General features: G+C 41.0%; 2 protein-coding genes across 4 annotated transcripts in view; one reads left to right on the top strand and one right to left on the bottom strand.

Moving 5' to 3' along the window:
* cmss1 (cms1 ribosomal small subunit homolog) overlaps nucleotides 1-17,338 on the bottom strand; it is a 341,858-nt gene that overhangs the window by 23,804 nt on the left and 300,716 nt on the right. The window lies entirely within an intron of this gene.
* Nucleotides 6,080-11,514, top strand: LOC141782438 (filamin A-interacting protein 1-like). The gene is made up of 2 exons (XM_074658813.1): nucleotides 6,080-6,244; nucleotides 8,659-11,514. The coding sequence occupies exon 2, from the start codon at nucleotides 8,963-8,965 to the stop codon at nucleotides 11,153-11,155; it is 2,193 nt and encodes a 730-aa protein (XP_074514914.1). The 5' UTR covers nucleotides 6,080-6,244; nucleotides 8,659-8,962; the 3' UTR covers nucleotides 11,156-11,514.

Here is a 17,338-nt window from a genome sequence, read left to right on the forward strand (position 1 = left end):
GTTACTAAATGAGACTACAAAACGTCATCACATCAACTTGTCCGCCTTTACAGCCTCGTTGTGTAAACTCACGCTCATGTGGTGTTGTTCGTTTTTATACCGTGTCATACTAGCTTGTCACGAAGGAGGCTAAATAACGCTCCAAACGTACGCTAAAAACTGGCATGGCCATTTTCAAAGGGGTCCCTTGACCTCTGACCTCAAGATATGTGAATGAAAATGAGTTCTATGGGTACCCACGAGTCTCCCCTTTACATACATGCCCACTTTATGATAATCATTATGCAGTTTTGAGCAAGTCATAGTCAAGTCAGCACACTGACAGCTATTGTTGCCTGTTGGGATAGAGTTCTCCATGTTATGATTTGAGCCTATTTTTATGCTAAATGCAGTACCCGTGAGGGTTTCTGGACAATATTTTTCATTGTTGATAACAGTATAAAATACTTGACAAATCTCCCTTTAAGGAACATTTTGAACAGAGAAAAACTGTGCGATTTATTTGCAAATAATCGCGATTAACTACGGGCAATCATGCAATTAAATACTTCAATCGATTGACAGACCTAATAAATAATAATGGCATCCCTGAAAACACAATAAATACAATAAATTCTCTTCATGGCATATTCACAATCAATCCACAGCTATTTTGCCTGTATATATTTATTTGTGTTCTAAGGCACACTTCAAAGAGTTTATATTCCCTTTCTTTGTGTTCCCAACTGCAGCTTCTTTGAGCTTGGCACCAAAAGGTTTGAGCTGAGTCAATGCCTGCATTTATCCACAGGGTAAACAACACAAGGCACATGGCGATACAGCCTGTCCCTTTCATCTCCCTCTCCATCCCGTCCTTCTTACATCTTGCTCTGCAGTAGCCTAAATATTTAACTGAAAGAATTTCCACTCCTACTCCAAATCCACTTCAACTATCTTTCAATCTCCCTCCCCGTTTCTTTTCAAAGCGTGTGCTCTGAGCCAAGAGAGCCACTCAGCCTGGCTTAAAATCAGCACCCCTCTCTCTTTTTCATTTCCCTACAAACGTAGCTCCACAAGGTGCCATGTGCGCAGCAGATGACCTGTTTTAGCAGTGAACTATACTGTAAATTCCAGTCACGGCATATAATCACTTTATGCCATAGTATGATCCCTGTTGCGTGTCAAAGGAAGATTACATCTGCACATCACAATGCAGCAATCTGGTTGTTCCAACCTCAGCTATCAGAACATGCTCCGAGTCTGTGTGTGTTTCCTATGGTCTGTCACTGGGCTGACAGCATCTCAGCATTAACCGCGCACACATGTTCAACACACCAGAGACATCCATGCTCTCATCTGTTCACTTCAGTTCTGAATCACAAACTCTTCACAGGCTCTACCCTACATCCGCAAACCACTTTTAAACCAGTTCATGTATTCACTCCCCAACTGATGTGGCCTTCTCATCAATAAGTGCTACAGATGTAGGAAAGGAAGGCAGATGATCTAGAAAAATATTATTTAAATAGACTAAGAGCCATGCTTGTGGCTGTGTGAGGCTGTACTGAGGCACAGCGGTGCTTTGGGCTAAAAGTCAGTATGCTAAAATGTTCACAGTGACAATGCTAACATGCCGATCCAAAGTGGGTATAATGTTTAGCATGTTCATCATCTTAGTTTAGTGTGTTAGCATGCATAGTTTTATCTAAGTTGATTGGTTTGGAGGGAAAAGGGGCTTCCGGCTTAAGGGGGCATTCACGGTAATTTTCCGAGCCGGGAACTCCGATTTAACGTGAATGCAGCACAAAGCCTATGGCATTTTACACTACATAAATTAGCCTAGCGGCTAGCACTCTCTCTCCTACCTCTCTTGGTTTAGGTCACTGCATTTCCCGACAGAACACCACACTTTAGTTTCAGCCCACAACCACGTTTTTGCAGCCTGAGATTGTAGAAACAGAGCAGCCAATACTGGTAGCAAGAACAAGAAGTTAGCGGACTGCGGACAGTGAGACGGCATTCACACACACAGAGAGGAGAGAAACTAGCACGACAATAAATGACAGCAAAACGCAGTGAAGACTCTCCCACTGAGCTGAAATGAAAAGAGTGCCTCAAATAGTTACGGCTAGGCTTTGACCTCGAATAGTTACGGTTAGGCTTTGTCCTCGAATAGTTACGGTTACACATTGACTTTGAATAGTTAAAGTTAGGGTAGGTTGTCGGGCAGCGAGTCTCACAAGAGTTTTTGCCAGATTTCGCCATTTGTGAGTTACTTTCTAGACATGACCGGAAAAGTCAGACCTCCAACATCATTCGAATTCATCCTCTGCAGACCATTCATTCATGGTCTGCAGAGGATAATTTCATGGCAATTGATAAAATATTGGTTGAGACATTTCGCTAAAATGTCAACCTGCTGGTGTTCCTCGAGGTCTGGGGATCTTGAAAGTCAGGATTTCTCTTCTGGGGACCATGAATGTCAATACAAAAGTTAATACCAATCCATTAAATAATTGTTGAGATATGTTAGTCTAGTGGTGGACCGACCGACCAACAGACTGACATTGCGATTCCTACGGCCATGCCACTAGCATAGCTAACAAGCAATCAATGAAAAAGAAAAGCTCTCTGGCTTGGTTAAACGTGGTGAAGGAAACATTTTATACATTTTACTCAAAGGAAAAGGATAAAGTAAACTTGGCTGTGCCGTAGCGGAAACCTACAGCTGTTCTGTCCATCCCTCACACTTAACACACATCCACCGGCTCAGCCAATAATGTGTCAGAAGAAGAAGTGCATAAATTACCATAGGGGTCTGGCAGTGCATCACTTCAGAGCAGAACCGCTGTTCTGGTCGCAAGCTGTTGGGCCCATTTATTAGCTATACACAACATATGAGGTCAGTTTAGTCACTCCTTCAAATTTTATTAAATGTGCTCATAAATGAAGAGAAGAAAGCCAGGACAGGCAGGGCTGAGCAGCTGCTTTTCTTTTTGCATCTTCAATATGCCTCTTCTGTGACCTTATACAGCATTATGCCTCGTACAACTGGAGGATTTGTCAAAGGCAGCAGCTAAAAAAATTCAATATCCCCAAATTACACCCCTGGATGAAAATAGGAGCTAGGACAACAGAACAGAGAGTGCTCCTCTCATATAAGGGGCAATGTTTGAGGGTTTTCTTGGAAATGCCTTTGAGGGATCGGATCATGCTTGTAATTGAGGAAAAGCGCTGCAGATTGCCAACCCCTCCTCTAAGCAAAACAGGACCTCATGAACTCTGGTTTGGGAGTTGGTCCGTGGATAGGAATCGCAAAGAATGAGGAGGATTTCTGTCTCACATTCCACAACCAGAGAAATATCTCACCATAAACGACAGCTATTCAACATCAAGTTATCACCATCACAAACCAAAAACAAGTCAAGATGAAATATTATCAAACCACAGTGATTTCTCACTGTGAAACAGGCAGCCGCAGTTGTAATCAAGCAATTAAGAGATTAAGGAGAACGCCAACAAGGAGCAGAATACAAGCCTTACATCATTAACTTATGTAACTGGCGTGGTCAGACAGTAACTATGTATCAAGGCTGCATAGTCTCTGAGGGGAAGAATTCATGTTAAGACTAAAACACAGTTAATTTGGGGTATATGCTGTAGACCTACTCTCTACTTTTCACTACATTGTTGGTTTCACAAACCAGGGTTCCGGCCAGTGTACTGCAAGCCTGGCGGCCCTGCCGGGCCTAAATTGACTAAGCATAAGGGAATTATGTATTTTTAAGATGTTTTTTAACTAAAATGTGTTATACATAGGGCTGACCCGAATGCTTCTGACTGTTGCCATGATAATAATCCTCCAAATCAGTATTCGAATGCTTTTTTTTTTGCTTTTTTTTTAATATACAAGTATGTAATAATAATGTATAAATCCCCAAATAGCCCATGAAATAAGGAATAATTGCACAACATTATTCATTATTCAAATTCAACATTAATTATTAGTAGTTATTCTCAGATGGATATCGCTCTTTGTTATGTGTAGAGGTGCGTGTGTGTACAGTAGCGCAGCAGCGGCACTATCCCGACGCTTCGAATACCTTCGAATATTTCTCACCGAAGCTGCGAAGCCCAAAAAATGGTATTCGAGACAGCCCTAGGTATACAAGTATAGCAAACTCTTTTAAGGAATAACTCAGTGTGTAGGTTGTGTGCTTGACGTTAGCGAGTTTCAGTGTTTGCGGTCGCGAGAGAGAGAGAGCGAGGGAGCATATGTGTGTTTGTGTGTGTGTGACGGACTGACGGTCAGTATGAAGGTAACAGTATAGCTGTGAGCGTAGCAGTGCAGTGTGTGTACGGTGGGTTTAAGCTGTCGGTGAATAAATGCTACAACTCCTCAAGACACGAGTCAAGTTCACGTGTCTTGCTTACCACAGTTTACTGAAAAAGTTAGCCTCGAATTAGCCACAAATTCGGCTCAGGCTCCTAAAGGTGGGCTGTTGAGGTGGACCAGCGTAATCCTCATTATGACAAGCCACTCATCCGAGTTTTGCTCAGCACCCCCCTCTCTTACCTCCGCCGCCAGTCCTAACAACTTTTCTGGCGGAAACCCTGCAAGCTGATATTTAAAGTGCTTTGCAATAAAAACAAATGTGTCAAAGTGACGCCTGATCTAGCGATGCAATAAGCTATGTAATATGCTAGTCTCCTCCTATAAAATGTGTTGTGTTAGCACGGAGCTGCTGACTCTGACTGGCGCTGACAGAAACATTCAATAACCGTGGATGCATTGTTTGCACTTTTATAAACTATTTTACTACTACTTTTCTGCAGCAAAAGCTGTTGGGAACGGTTGCGCAACCTTTCGTTGCTTCCTTTAAATATATGAGCAATCTCTAGATTTCCATGCCTAGTGTAAAAATGCTTCAGAACATAAATGTCTAAAAACTGAAGTTTAAGTGCGTCTTTGAGGGCTGTTTTGTGAATTCTTGGGTGATGACGACGTGACACAGGGGGAATAGCTCTCCTTTAATTGGGGACTAGATGGGTTTGCATGACAGAAAGAAATCCCACCAGAGGTATATATCCCAGTGAAAGCTGGAACTGGGAGCCACAGTGCGAGTAAGTGTTCCCGGAGGGAAAACATGCGTCACACACAGACCTATATGTTTATTTTTCTCCTGCAGCGCTGGTTGTACTATCATCTAGAGAAGATAAAATACCATTTATTTTCCCATTATGACTTTTTTTCATTGCTGTTGTCAGACAAGACTAGCAGTGAGAATAATGAGAGTATAATCTGACATCCCTCCCCGCTCCACTGAGCTCATACATTTGACTTGAGTAATACCATAAGAGAGGGATACAGACGAAATGGATGATGCCAAGAGAATGGTATGAATTGCAGTTACAAAAAACTAAATTGCAATTCGAAAGAGAGAGAGTTTATGAATTGTACCTTGTTCTTTTTCTTTATAATCTCATTAATACTTGACAGTTTGGCAATATTGTTCTCGTTACATTCCTGCCAATAAAGCATATTGAACTGAAAAAAAGAGAAAGAAAGAAAGAAAGAAAGAGAGAAGTGAAGAGAGAGAGAGACATATGGATGTAATTGAGGGCCTATGAACTGATGATGTCATCTCACAGTCAGGTTATCAGGCCCCAGGCAAAGCAGCTACAACTCACAAAACATGTCTCTCTTCTTAAAACACATGGGAACACCAAACACACACACACACACACACACACACACACACTACAGTATGCATGAGACAGTTCCTAGGACATGCCAAGTTAGGCCAAGCACTTACGCAGCAAAGTTAACATGTTTGCTCGGGCTAATCCTGCAAACTGAGCTTGTTAGCCTTTCTAGTTTAAATTGTGATTAAAGCTTTAGTTTGCTTCGCACACTCACACAAACACATTCTGTCCTTCCCATTAGCCTCTTTGGCATGGCTACACAATGACCTCATCTGGAATGGGCTGAACTCCAGTAAAAACACACACACACATGCACACACACACACACACACACACAGTAGTAGAGCCTGTACAGTCCCATATAAGGACTTGCTGATGATGTAATGGGCGCCAAGGACTGCGAGTGAGACTCAGTGTGCAGAGCACTTCTCATAATGTTTGGTTTTCCGGATGGAATGTCCACATCACTGGGATCTCCGGGAAAGGGAGAGGTGAAAGAGTAGAGACGAGCTATTCTCTGAGGATTTTAAAAAGGACAGAGGCCAACGGCACAACACAGGTAGGAACCGTCTAAAGACTTGTGAACAGTGGAAAAGATATAATGTGTATTTAGAAAAGTGTGTCACTTACATACTTTTTAACTGCATGATGAGTTACGGGCAAAGTAGGTACTGCTCTGCATAGACTCGATAGAGAAAGTCTTACAATGCCATGATGGTATCAAAAAAGCAAAAGCGTACTTCAAAAAGGTGTCTAGGTTGTATATTTAAAGACAACAAATCAAGTCTCACTAAAACCTTTACATTGAAAAATGTAAGTTATCACTGTTTACAATTCTTTGCTATTTAAAGAAGACAAGGCAATTCTCACAACTAAAAGTGAGACCATTTAAAAAACAATCTTGAGGTTAGGTAGTGTAGCATACTAATCTATGTTTAAGAGCAATACCATCAATAGCATAGATTTTCAGGCATGCGATCAAATCAATTTGGAACATTATATCTTTGTTAATTGAACCCATCCACCCACACACGTACGCGTTACAGCTGTAAGCGATATGTATCTTAATAACAAAAGTACAGATGCTCTAAATGTTAATATTATATTTTACATCCAACATTAGCTTCCCTAAAGATCTTATCCACAAAACTCTCCACTTATCAGATGTTTAAAAAGGAAAAGAAAAAGGGCCTTGGGAACATTTTTCAACATGGAAACAGGAAAACATGCAACTAAAAATGTAGACTTTAAACAAATGTCAGCACTGTGGATACCTCCAGCACTAACAGCAAGCAGTCCACACACTTATATGAGATTGATCCCAAATAATACAAATCGACTGTTGAGAGATCACTTTGAAGTGTGCCTCACTTACAATAACACATGACAAAAAAATGTACAGTGTGTATTGAATGCATTTGTACACTGCTGGCATGCATCTGGGGAAATGTGGGGAGTGACAGCACTCGGTAAATGTAGCCAATCTGTAATTACTCATGGAACAGGGGGGGAATTCCTGCCTCTCCTCGCTGGAAATGGGGTAGCGTTGGAGGTGCACAGAAGGAGGGTGATTGGGTGCAGTGTTGAGGGTACTCAAGGGTAGAGGAACTTCTTAATTAACAAACGCTCCCTGCCAAGGGACCATCTGCCGCGGCAGTCTAAACATCCCACAGAATGCATGCCGCCTGGGGAGAAGTGCACAACAACATGGAATTACATGGATAGATCTACATGTTTTAGGGTTTACAGGTCGGGACACACACAAACACACACACAGATGTACAAAAGAGAAAAGAAAGTATTAGTAGCTTCTAAGGCTGGGACGCTACGCCTATCTCCCAACTCGATACTATCACGATACTTGGGTGCCGATTCGATATGTATTGCGAAACTATATTACAATTTATTGCGATTTTTGTTAACTTTTTTAACACTAGACTATGGGAAAAAGTTGTATCATACACTTCTAGGGATTTTTACTTTGGATAATACCTAAATTAATACAGTACAAATGTTTGATTTTCAGCATGTATGTAGTCAGATTTGTCCTGAAGTCAAATATATCAGTCAGTTCCTTTTGTTAACATCTAATTTTGAAAACTCGACGTAGCCATACGTGTATACTTCCTCTAACTTTGCTAAGTCCGTTGCTAGCTCTTACCGTCAGCTCCGTTCTCTTTAAACATCATGGTCACCTCCATTGGGGCCGTTTGAATGCATTTAACAAAAATGTCAGTATATGGGTGCTCTACAGTTGTAGCATCGGCTGATTTGACCACTGAGATACGAGTGAAGGCCGGCTTGACCGCACGTTACTGCAATACGATACCGTTTCCTGTCCATGACAGAGTTAGCATGCAGCTTTTGCCATGATGTCTAGCTCTGCTTTTCCAGGCAATGTGTGAAACCCAAAGTGTTTCCACACTTTACTGTATGTGTAGTGTTTACCACTTTGGTATTAAAATGTGAGGATGCAGGTCGAATCCACACGGACCCTGCGTCGTTTCCTACTTTCTCGTTGCTGCTCACTGCGGCCGGCTACTGTTTGTTTTGGTTGACGGATATGGAACCGATATGACGTCATGTTACTCAGACTACAACAATAAAAGCAGTAACTTCCTTCTAACTACGAATAGACTCAAATGAAGCAAACATATTGATTCTGGCATTAAAGAATTGATTTTAAAATGGTAAAAAAAGAAAAGGCGATACATAGGTGAATCGATTTTTTTCCCCACCACTAGTAGCTTCTGTAGAACTTTGAGTTGGAAGGATTCAAATTCTTCTGAAAATTTGAATAAATGTTTATGCTGGAAATACACAAATTAGGAAGTTATTTGTGTTTAAAAATTATAGCCAATTGAGGTTAAGTATAAACATTACAAAGTGTCCTTGGAGGCTGAAATAAGAGTCAATTACACAATAAAACCAGGCTACAACATTCAGTTTGACATCATTTGTTTTTCTCCACAGATTAAAGCTCCTGATTGCGAAGGAGAGAGAATACCAGGCGATAAAGGAGAGGAAAAGTGAAAGAGAAGTATCAACTCTGAAGGACGAGCTCAACAAGCTGAAGGCTTTTGCACTGCTGGTTGTGAGGGAGCAACAGTGTCTGAGCGAGCTGCTGGAGGAGCAGAGGCTCCGTGTCAAAGAACTGACCGCCATCACTGACCAAATCCAGCAGGCGGTCAGTGCCACTTACTCCGGTGCAAAGGAGGAGGAGCTCAAATCCCTGCACAACAATCAAGTTTCCGTCTCCCACCAAAGCCAGAACGCCATGACAGCCCCGAGCCTCCTGTCGGAGGTCGAGTTACTGAGGAGAAGGGTCGTGGAAATGGAGGGAAAGGACGAGGAGCTGATACGCATGTGGGACCAATGTCGAGACCTGGACCGCAAGCTAGCGAGGGAGAGCAGCCAGTGCCGCAGCTTGAAAGTTGAAGTGGATAAACTCAATGGCAGAATCAGTGAATTGGACAGGATAGAGGGGGCTTTAGGGAAGAGCAAACAGGACTGCAGCATTCTGAAGGGCAGCTTGGAGCGAGAGAGAGAGGTTAGCAAGATGCTGTCTGGTGAGCTCGACACTCTGAAAGCTAGGGTGAGGGAGCTAGAGGCTGTCGAAGGCCAACTGGAGAAGAGCGAGACGGTGATTAGGCAGGACCTGGCCAAGCTCAGGTCACTGACTCTGGCTTTGGTGGAAGACAGAAAGACCATGGCCGAGAGGCTCCGGCAGGCTGAGGAAAAACTGAACAGGAGGGAGGGCAAGAGAAATGAGCAAAGCAATTTGGCAACAATGACAGAAAGACTGAGAGAGGAGAGGCAGCAGGCACTGAGGTCTAAGGCAGATTTAGAGGAAAGGATTAAGGGCATAGCAAAGGAAAAACATGAGCTCCAAGACAGACTAAAAACGGAGGCGGAGAGGAATGGAGAGCTACAGAGCAAAGTAACGATAATGAAGAATAGGTTACAGATCTTGGAAAACAGGAAAGAAAAAGAGGAGAAGTACACATACAGCTCTATCCCAAACAACGCCAACCGCCACTGCCAAGCCGAGGACAACAAAGTCAAAGAATTGACCCGGGAGCTGGATAGGTTGCAAAAGAGACTACAGGAAAAGGAGATGATGGAGGAAGAACTGATGAAGGTGGAGGAGGACTTTGCGTCCCTACAAAAGAGGTTCCATGATGAACAGAGGAAGTCCCAGGCTCTAACAGAGGAGCTAGAGGGGGCAAAGAGGGAGTTATCCCGGTACGAGCAGGCAGAGAAGCAGGAGGTCAACCAGGAGCACCTCCTCCTTTGCCGGCTTCAGAAGGAGCAGGTTAAGTCCAGACTGTTAGGCAGAGAGGTTGACGCCCTGAAGGAGAAACTCCAGAAGCTGATGGGAACAGACGAGTCCATCTGCAGGGTTCAGACGGACCACTCCGTGCTCCAGAGGAAGCTGACACAGCAGGAAGCCAGTAACAGGGAGCTGGCCAGAGAGATGAAGGAGCTGAGTAGTGAGCTGGACAGGCACAGACAAATCAAGAATCGTACACCTGGTGCAAACAGACAACTCTTTTCAGACCTCCATCAGACCAAAGAGGTTCAGACCGAGCCAGCGGATAGCCTGCCGCCTGACTACAGCGAGAAACTAGATAGAGAAAACGAGGATGAGGACCCAAACCACAACGCAGAAGTCATAAACAGAAGAAGAAGCTCTCTTGTCAACAACCTGAACAGCTTGAACAGCGCAAACAATAACGGCCAAACGGTAAATGGAGAGGTGATGATGTTAACGCACACACCAGGGCAGCCGCTGCATATCAAAGTAACACCACATCATATACTCAACACAGCCATGCTCGAGATAAGCAGCCCCACCGGAGACGCGGCAACGTCTTACACCAGCACAGCCGTCATCCCGACAAGCGGAGCCTCACCTAAACAGAGAATCACGATCATCCAGAACTCAGCTCTGTCTGCAGTTAATACTAAAACCCCTCCTTCAAGCCCTGACCGCACCGTCTCCCCACTCGACGGTACACCCCTCTCTCGGGTGTTAAGCCCAAACTCGTCACGCTCCACGACGCCCGACCACGGCAACTCCCCCATTCAGATCGTCACAGTCAGGACCTGTTCTCCAGATCCGGCGGAAGCTGCGAATCAGGCCGTCTTCTGCAAGACACCGGAGCGGCAGAACAGCTGGCAGAGGTCCAACAGCACCGACTCAAGTCCCAGTATCGTCGCCACGGAGGATAACAAGATCCACATCCATCTGGGGAGCCCATATATCCAGTCTCTGAATGGTATCACCCACAGCATCCCACAGCCTGTCGGGCCATACTATCTCCGACACGAGCAAAGGACTCAGGTGCTCGCCAATGGCTGTCACGTCAAAGGTGTTGGCACGATTACAAGTAGCATCACTATATCCCCTGCTTCCTCTTCAGCTTCACATTCCTCAAATATTACAGTAAGTGGCCTTTGTGATTAGGTGAAAATGTATGTATTCTGAACATAAAGTATTATGTTTTCAGTCACATTCCTCAACTAAAGCAATTCACTTTATCTAATGAAAACCCAAAGTTTGTTGTGTTTTGTAACAATTATGAAATAAATGCTTTGTGGTATTGTCCTATGTCTTATAAGAGCCTTTGTAAAGCCTACTTAGTCTACTTAGTGTGTCCCTACACTTACTGAATTTAACCTTTTATTGACTGTATGTTATGTGTGTCAAGTGCCTGTAAGAGCTAAGTGAGACAGCATTGCAACCAAATGTGTGATGTGCTTTTTACAAGTTTCATTATTGTTATTTTTTTTTTCTGTTCATTAAAAATGTTTCTGTTGATTTTATTTATTCACCTTGAATACTTTTGAGAGGAGGCTGGCATCAACACATTGCTAATAGGTTGCCAGCCAGTTTAAATGCAAAACAGTTGGAATCAGAAAAGTCAAACTCCAAAAAAAAAAAAATAGTTTGATGTGGGTTTTTTTCTTCCAGGGCCAACTCCACACTGCAAAGCACAACACATCAACAAGCACATCTAAAACTCGACAGATTTTCTTTAAAGCAATTGAGGGGAGAAAACAAAAAATTACTGGGATAGAAAAGTTACAAATCAACATTTGAATGCTGCGTAGCTTCTTTTTTTTTGCATTTCTATTTATTCTGTTTAAACTAGGGATGGGCATTTCAAGCAAAAATACTATTTGATATTCACTGGGAACTTTTCGATCATTCTTCGATGTTTTGTCTATTTTTTTAAGGGTGATGACAACATAAAATATAAATATGACAACAGACATCCGAAGCTTCATTCTAAAACTTCAATAGAACCTTTGAATGTAAAAAAAAAAAATGCAGTTTGCTACAGCCCTGAGAAAAGGTTTATGTGTTTGCTCTGTTTGATTCAACAGTTGAGTCACCCACTATCTCTGCCACAGCAAAATTCCTCACAACTCCGTGTGTGTAAGTGTGAAACTTCCTTCAGATATGCACTGGAAAACTCAGCTCATGTTTTTCTTACACAATAAAACTTGGAACACCTCATAGTGGTGGGTCTGTTCAGGTTTTATGGTGGATGGACTGTTAAAAGCCTTTTCTATTCTGAGCAAAAATTGTAAAAAGGTACATTGTAATTATCTTAACACGTTTAAAATTGAAAACTTATATACGTTTAAATCCCTTTTAGACTTTTGCATAAATCCATTAACACATTTTCTCAGTTTTTCCTCATTAACTGTCAAAAAGATCGGTTGACTCTGTGAGCAAAGAGCAGCAATTAGCATTCAGTCTGGTTTTGTTATGCTGCCACAGCAGGCAAAGCATTCTGCAGTCATCACCTGCCAGCTAAACCTCCCAATGCACACAAATGATGCAGTTTCTTTCACGGTTGTGTTGATTTGCTTACTTTATCAACATTTCCTGTTTTCGTTATCAGATTTTCCTGTCACTTAAATGATAATCCAATACAAACACGATACACATTTGACTTAATCCAATTTTTATAACTTTTTTGTTGTAAAAAATGGCTGTTTAATTACTCAAACTGCTCTGTAAGGCATCAAAGGAAGGACACCTATCCAGAATATTAAAAGGTAAGATGGATATGGTAGCCAAATATAATGGAAAATAAAAGCATATTTTTGAGAAATATATTATCTCAGTGTATCCATCCAACTTTCAAAATAACCCACTAGGGATGCACCGATCTGACTTTTTCAGTCCCGATACCAATAGCGATTCCATGGCTTTGGGTATCAGCCGATACCGAGTACTGATCCGATACCAGTCTATAATGAATAAGCTGTATTCTTCACTGTGTGGAAGAGACTGGGATCATTCTTTTATGGTTAAGGCAACATCTGGCTTGACTTAAACATCGCTTTCCTAACTTTGTAAAACAAAATCTAACAAATAAACACATAGATAGAAATTTATTGAATTTATATTTATTATTAAAATAATAAATCGTACACCAGCAACTTGGTAAAAAATATTCAAAATTAACAGAAATTACAATTCTGTAATTTGACCAATTTGTTTTGACTTAAACAGAAATTAAAATTCCAGTATATAATGTATATAGTATATAAACATAGAATTGAATTTAATGGATCGGCCTCATTGTCACCAATTCCGATCCAGCGTTTTGAGTCGGTATCGGCCTGATATCTGATCCGGTATCGGTGCATCCCTATAACCCACACACATGAAGCTAGGGGAGGACTTTTGCAGGATGTGGGGGCATTCTAAAAAAAAGTTAAACAAGAAACAATTTATTAATAATTTAAAATTATCCAGAATGATCTAATCTACGCTTTAATTTATTTACTTAAATCCTCTTTATTAACTATTTTCATTTAATATAATCATCATTCTTAAGGGCTGCACGGTGGTGCAGTGGTTAGCACTAGCCTCACAGCTAGAGGGTTGCAGGTTCAAATCTGGCTTGGGGCCCTTCTGTGTGGAGTTTGCATGTTCTCCCCGTGTTAGCGTGGGTTTTCTCCGGGTACTCCGGTTTCCTCCCACAGTCCAAAGACATGCAGGTTAGGTTAATTGTTGACTCTAAATTGCCCGTAGGTCAGCCCTGTGATGGACTGGCGACCTGTCCAGGGTGTACCCCGCCTTCGCCCAATGTCGGCTGGGATCGGCTCCAGCCCCCCCCGCGACCCCTAACGGGATAAGCGGTTGCAGATGGATGGTTGGATAATCATCATTCACGCAACCATAATCTCGTCTCTCTGTAAAACAACATTTGTTGATTTTACAAGTTCTCTATAAATAAACTGACTTGACAATTATCTGGATATAGGTCAGCCAATTCTTTTAAATAAATTGGAGCCTAGTATCAACCCTGAAACCTAAATCACAGCATTCATGGTTTTAAGTCAACAACAGATCAACTTTTTAAAAAAAGATCAACACCACAAAATATATGGTTAGAAATAAATGGCCTGTTAAATAGCTTTAATAAAAGTCATGATGAGCTGTGTCATCTAAAAAAATAAACTAGCTGAAAGCATTGGGGGGCGGGCACCATGAGGCTTCCTGCGGTAGGAGAGGCTGGCAGGGAGCCGGCGTAGCAGGTATATGATGAGAAACATGGAGAAACATTAACCACACTGACATCACTGGTTGGCAAGGTGGAAACCAGATGATGACAGTTTAGGGCAATCTGGAGCGTGACAGAGGCCTCATGAGAATCTGTGTCATTAGTGTGAGCATTTAGCCACAAGACACATCACCATAAAAGTCATACTGCTTCTCACGAATCTCCTCTTCGTTCTCATGACTTCAAAGTCAGTCCCATGCTCTATCTAACGGACTTCAGCTTTCCTTTTCTGTCTTGTCAATTTTCAGTCAGCCTCACAGCCTTTTCTGACAAACAGCTCTGTGGTACAAATGTGAGCAAGGATGGGATGTCAGACAGTCAGGGTAAAGGGGCCAACCTAGAATAACAAAGAGCTGCACACATTTCTCACGCAGTTATGTGATATTGATGTTTTTATACGATTTTTTACAAAAGGGCAAAATTCATGTGATCACAGCTCATTACACCACGCTAAAGTGTCTAGGCCAGTGATAAAGGCCATTCCACTTTCAAAAGTGCAATACTACGACTACGGGTGTAAGAAAATATCAAAAATATCGAATATCGCTATATTTTGCATCGATTCTCAAAAACACTTGATTTTTTATTAATAGTTTACATGCAAAGATTAACTCAGTCAATTTAATTTGCAAAGAGATGTGTCTTCTCAGTGTATGTACCCTCTCAAAGTAATGCTATGATGTCGGATGTTACAGGGACTGTGATAAATGCAGATCCCACTGTTCTGATTGCATGAAAAAGTTTTTTAAACTCTGATTTTATGCATATGGCGGTTTGTTCTTTATAGTATGACAGTTTTCCTAAAATTCGATTTTTAAAAAAAATTGCAATATATCGCCTTGCTTACAGTATCGCAATATATTACAGTATATTGAATCGTAACCCCTGTATCATGATACGCATTGTATCGCCAGATTCTTGCCAATACACAGCCCTAACTACAACATCTTTACACAAACCGCAAATGCTTCACAAAACAGTAAATAAATCTGCAGGAGTCAACATCAGGTGAACAACTCCTAATATAAAGTTATGCCTCTTTTCTCTAATCAGATTCCTCTGGGGTCGCTGAAGAAGCCATCAAAGATTCCCAAGACCAAAGGATTAACTAACAGAAGAATCAACAGTGCTCTCAATACAGGACAGAAAAATGGAAAAGCTCCCTCAGCGCACAAAGGGAAAACACCCAACGGGCCTGCTACGACAACATGTTAAGCACTACAGTCCGATTTTAAAAAAGAGTAAATTTCATAATAAAAATATGCAAAGTATATTAAAGAATTGTGATTGTAACGTCAGGCAGTTTCAGGAGGATATTGCTGCTGCTCACATGTAAAGGTGAACAGCTTGTTGTCCATTTATTTTTTACAGCTAATGTGGGTACTTTTCTCACCAACAGTACAAACAGTAGCTTATCTTACTATAATTAATATACGGATGCACAGATCCGACTTTTTCAGTCCCGATACTGATAACGACATCAGGGCTTTGGGTATCGGCCGATACAAAACACCCATCCGATACCAGTATTTAATTAATAAGATGTATGCCTCACTGTGTAAGTCAGTAAATGTGTAAGGCAACAGGCTTGACTTAAACATCGCTTTCCTAACTTTATAAAACAAAATGTAACAAATAAATACATTGATATAAATTTACTGAATTGATATTTATTATTAAAATATTAAATACACTAGCAACTTTGTGAAAAAAATCTTCAAAATTAAAAGGAATTACAATTCAAGTGTAAACCTTTTTAATGCAGCAACAAATTAATCAAAACCTAAACATTAATTAAAATTCTAATATATAATGTATATAGTATATAAACCTAGAATTGAATTTAACAGATCGGCCCCATTGTCACCAATATCCAATCCAGCTATTTGAGTCAGTATCGGCCGATATCCGATCCGGTATCGGTGAATCCCTACATTAAAATTGAGAACTTGTAAGTCATAGTCAAACGTTCTTCTGTTTGACTGAAGAACATTGGAGGAGAAATAGAGTCAAATTTACAGAGGCTGTAATATAATTATGATGTAATTGCTAATAAGGGTAAATGCCAATGATTGCTTCACATATTTCCCAGAATGTTTTCCTCCTCTGAATAAATGTGCACAAGTACTCTGCTTGGTGAGTATTGTTTATGTGTGTTATCTATGTCACACATATTACTTATATATATATATATATATATATACACACAAACAGCAAATGCTTCACGAAACAGTAAATAAATCTGCAGGAGTCAACATATATTATGGAGTTATAGAGTTATATTAACTACCAAATAGTAATATGTGTGTGTATATATACATATATATATACATACATATTAGTATATACATATATACACACACATATTACTATTTGATAGTTAATATAACTCTATAACTCACATGTTTTCTGTGTACAATTTAAATCTAAAAAGTAGAACTGAAGCTGTCAAATAAATAAATAAAAAGTACATTTCCTGGTGAAATGTAGTGGAGTTGAAGTATAAAGTAATTTGAAAGGAAATACTCAAGTAAAGTAAAACTAAAATTGTACTTCAGTGGGCTACAGTACTTGAGTAAATGTACTTAGTTACTTTTTACCACTGGTTTGTGTGTGTATGCAAGTGAGAGACCGAGAATAGGTCTATAAATATAAAGGTTTCATTTAATAATACCTCCAGGAAAATACACTTTAACATATTCTGCTCATACTCTGCTGTCCAAAGCAATCAGGCCTATAATAACCCAGCAGGACATATTACAGGACTGCCCTCTGTTGGTATGCAGAGTGCATGAAGCTGTGAGAGGAGTAGCCTCAGGAAAACTTGCTCTGTTGATGTGTGGAGATGAGAATAAACAAAGCAGAATAAATGCAGAAAGTTATGTATAGAGGAGACCTATAACTGTGAGGTTCAAGTGAAGGTATACAGAGCATGACAGACAACGTCACAGCAACAGTATCATTGACTCACACACAGAAATACTAACACACGTGTTTACTGACGTTAGCTCACAGTTAGCCACCGACGTTTCTTAGCAACAGCTACAAGCTAACATTAAGAG

Source organism: Sebastes fasciatus, chromosome 14 (genome assembly GCF_043250625.1).
Source record: "Sebastes fasciatus isolate fSebFas1 chromosome 14, fSebFas1.pri, whole genome shotgun sequence".
Taxonomy (NCBI): Eukaryota; Metazoa; Chordata; class Actinopteri; order Perciformes; family Sebastidae; genus Sebastes; species Sebastes fasciatus.

Coding starts and splice junctions, on each gene's coding strand:
- LOC141782438 (XM_074658813.1), top strand. CDS start 8,963: ATGACAGCCCCGAGCCTCCTGTCGGAGGTCGAGTTACTGAGGAGAAGG.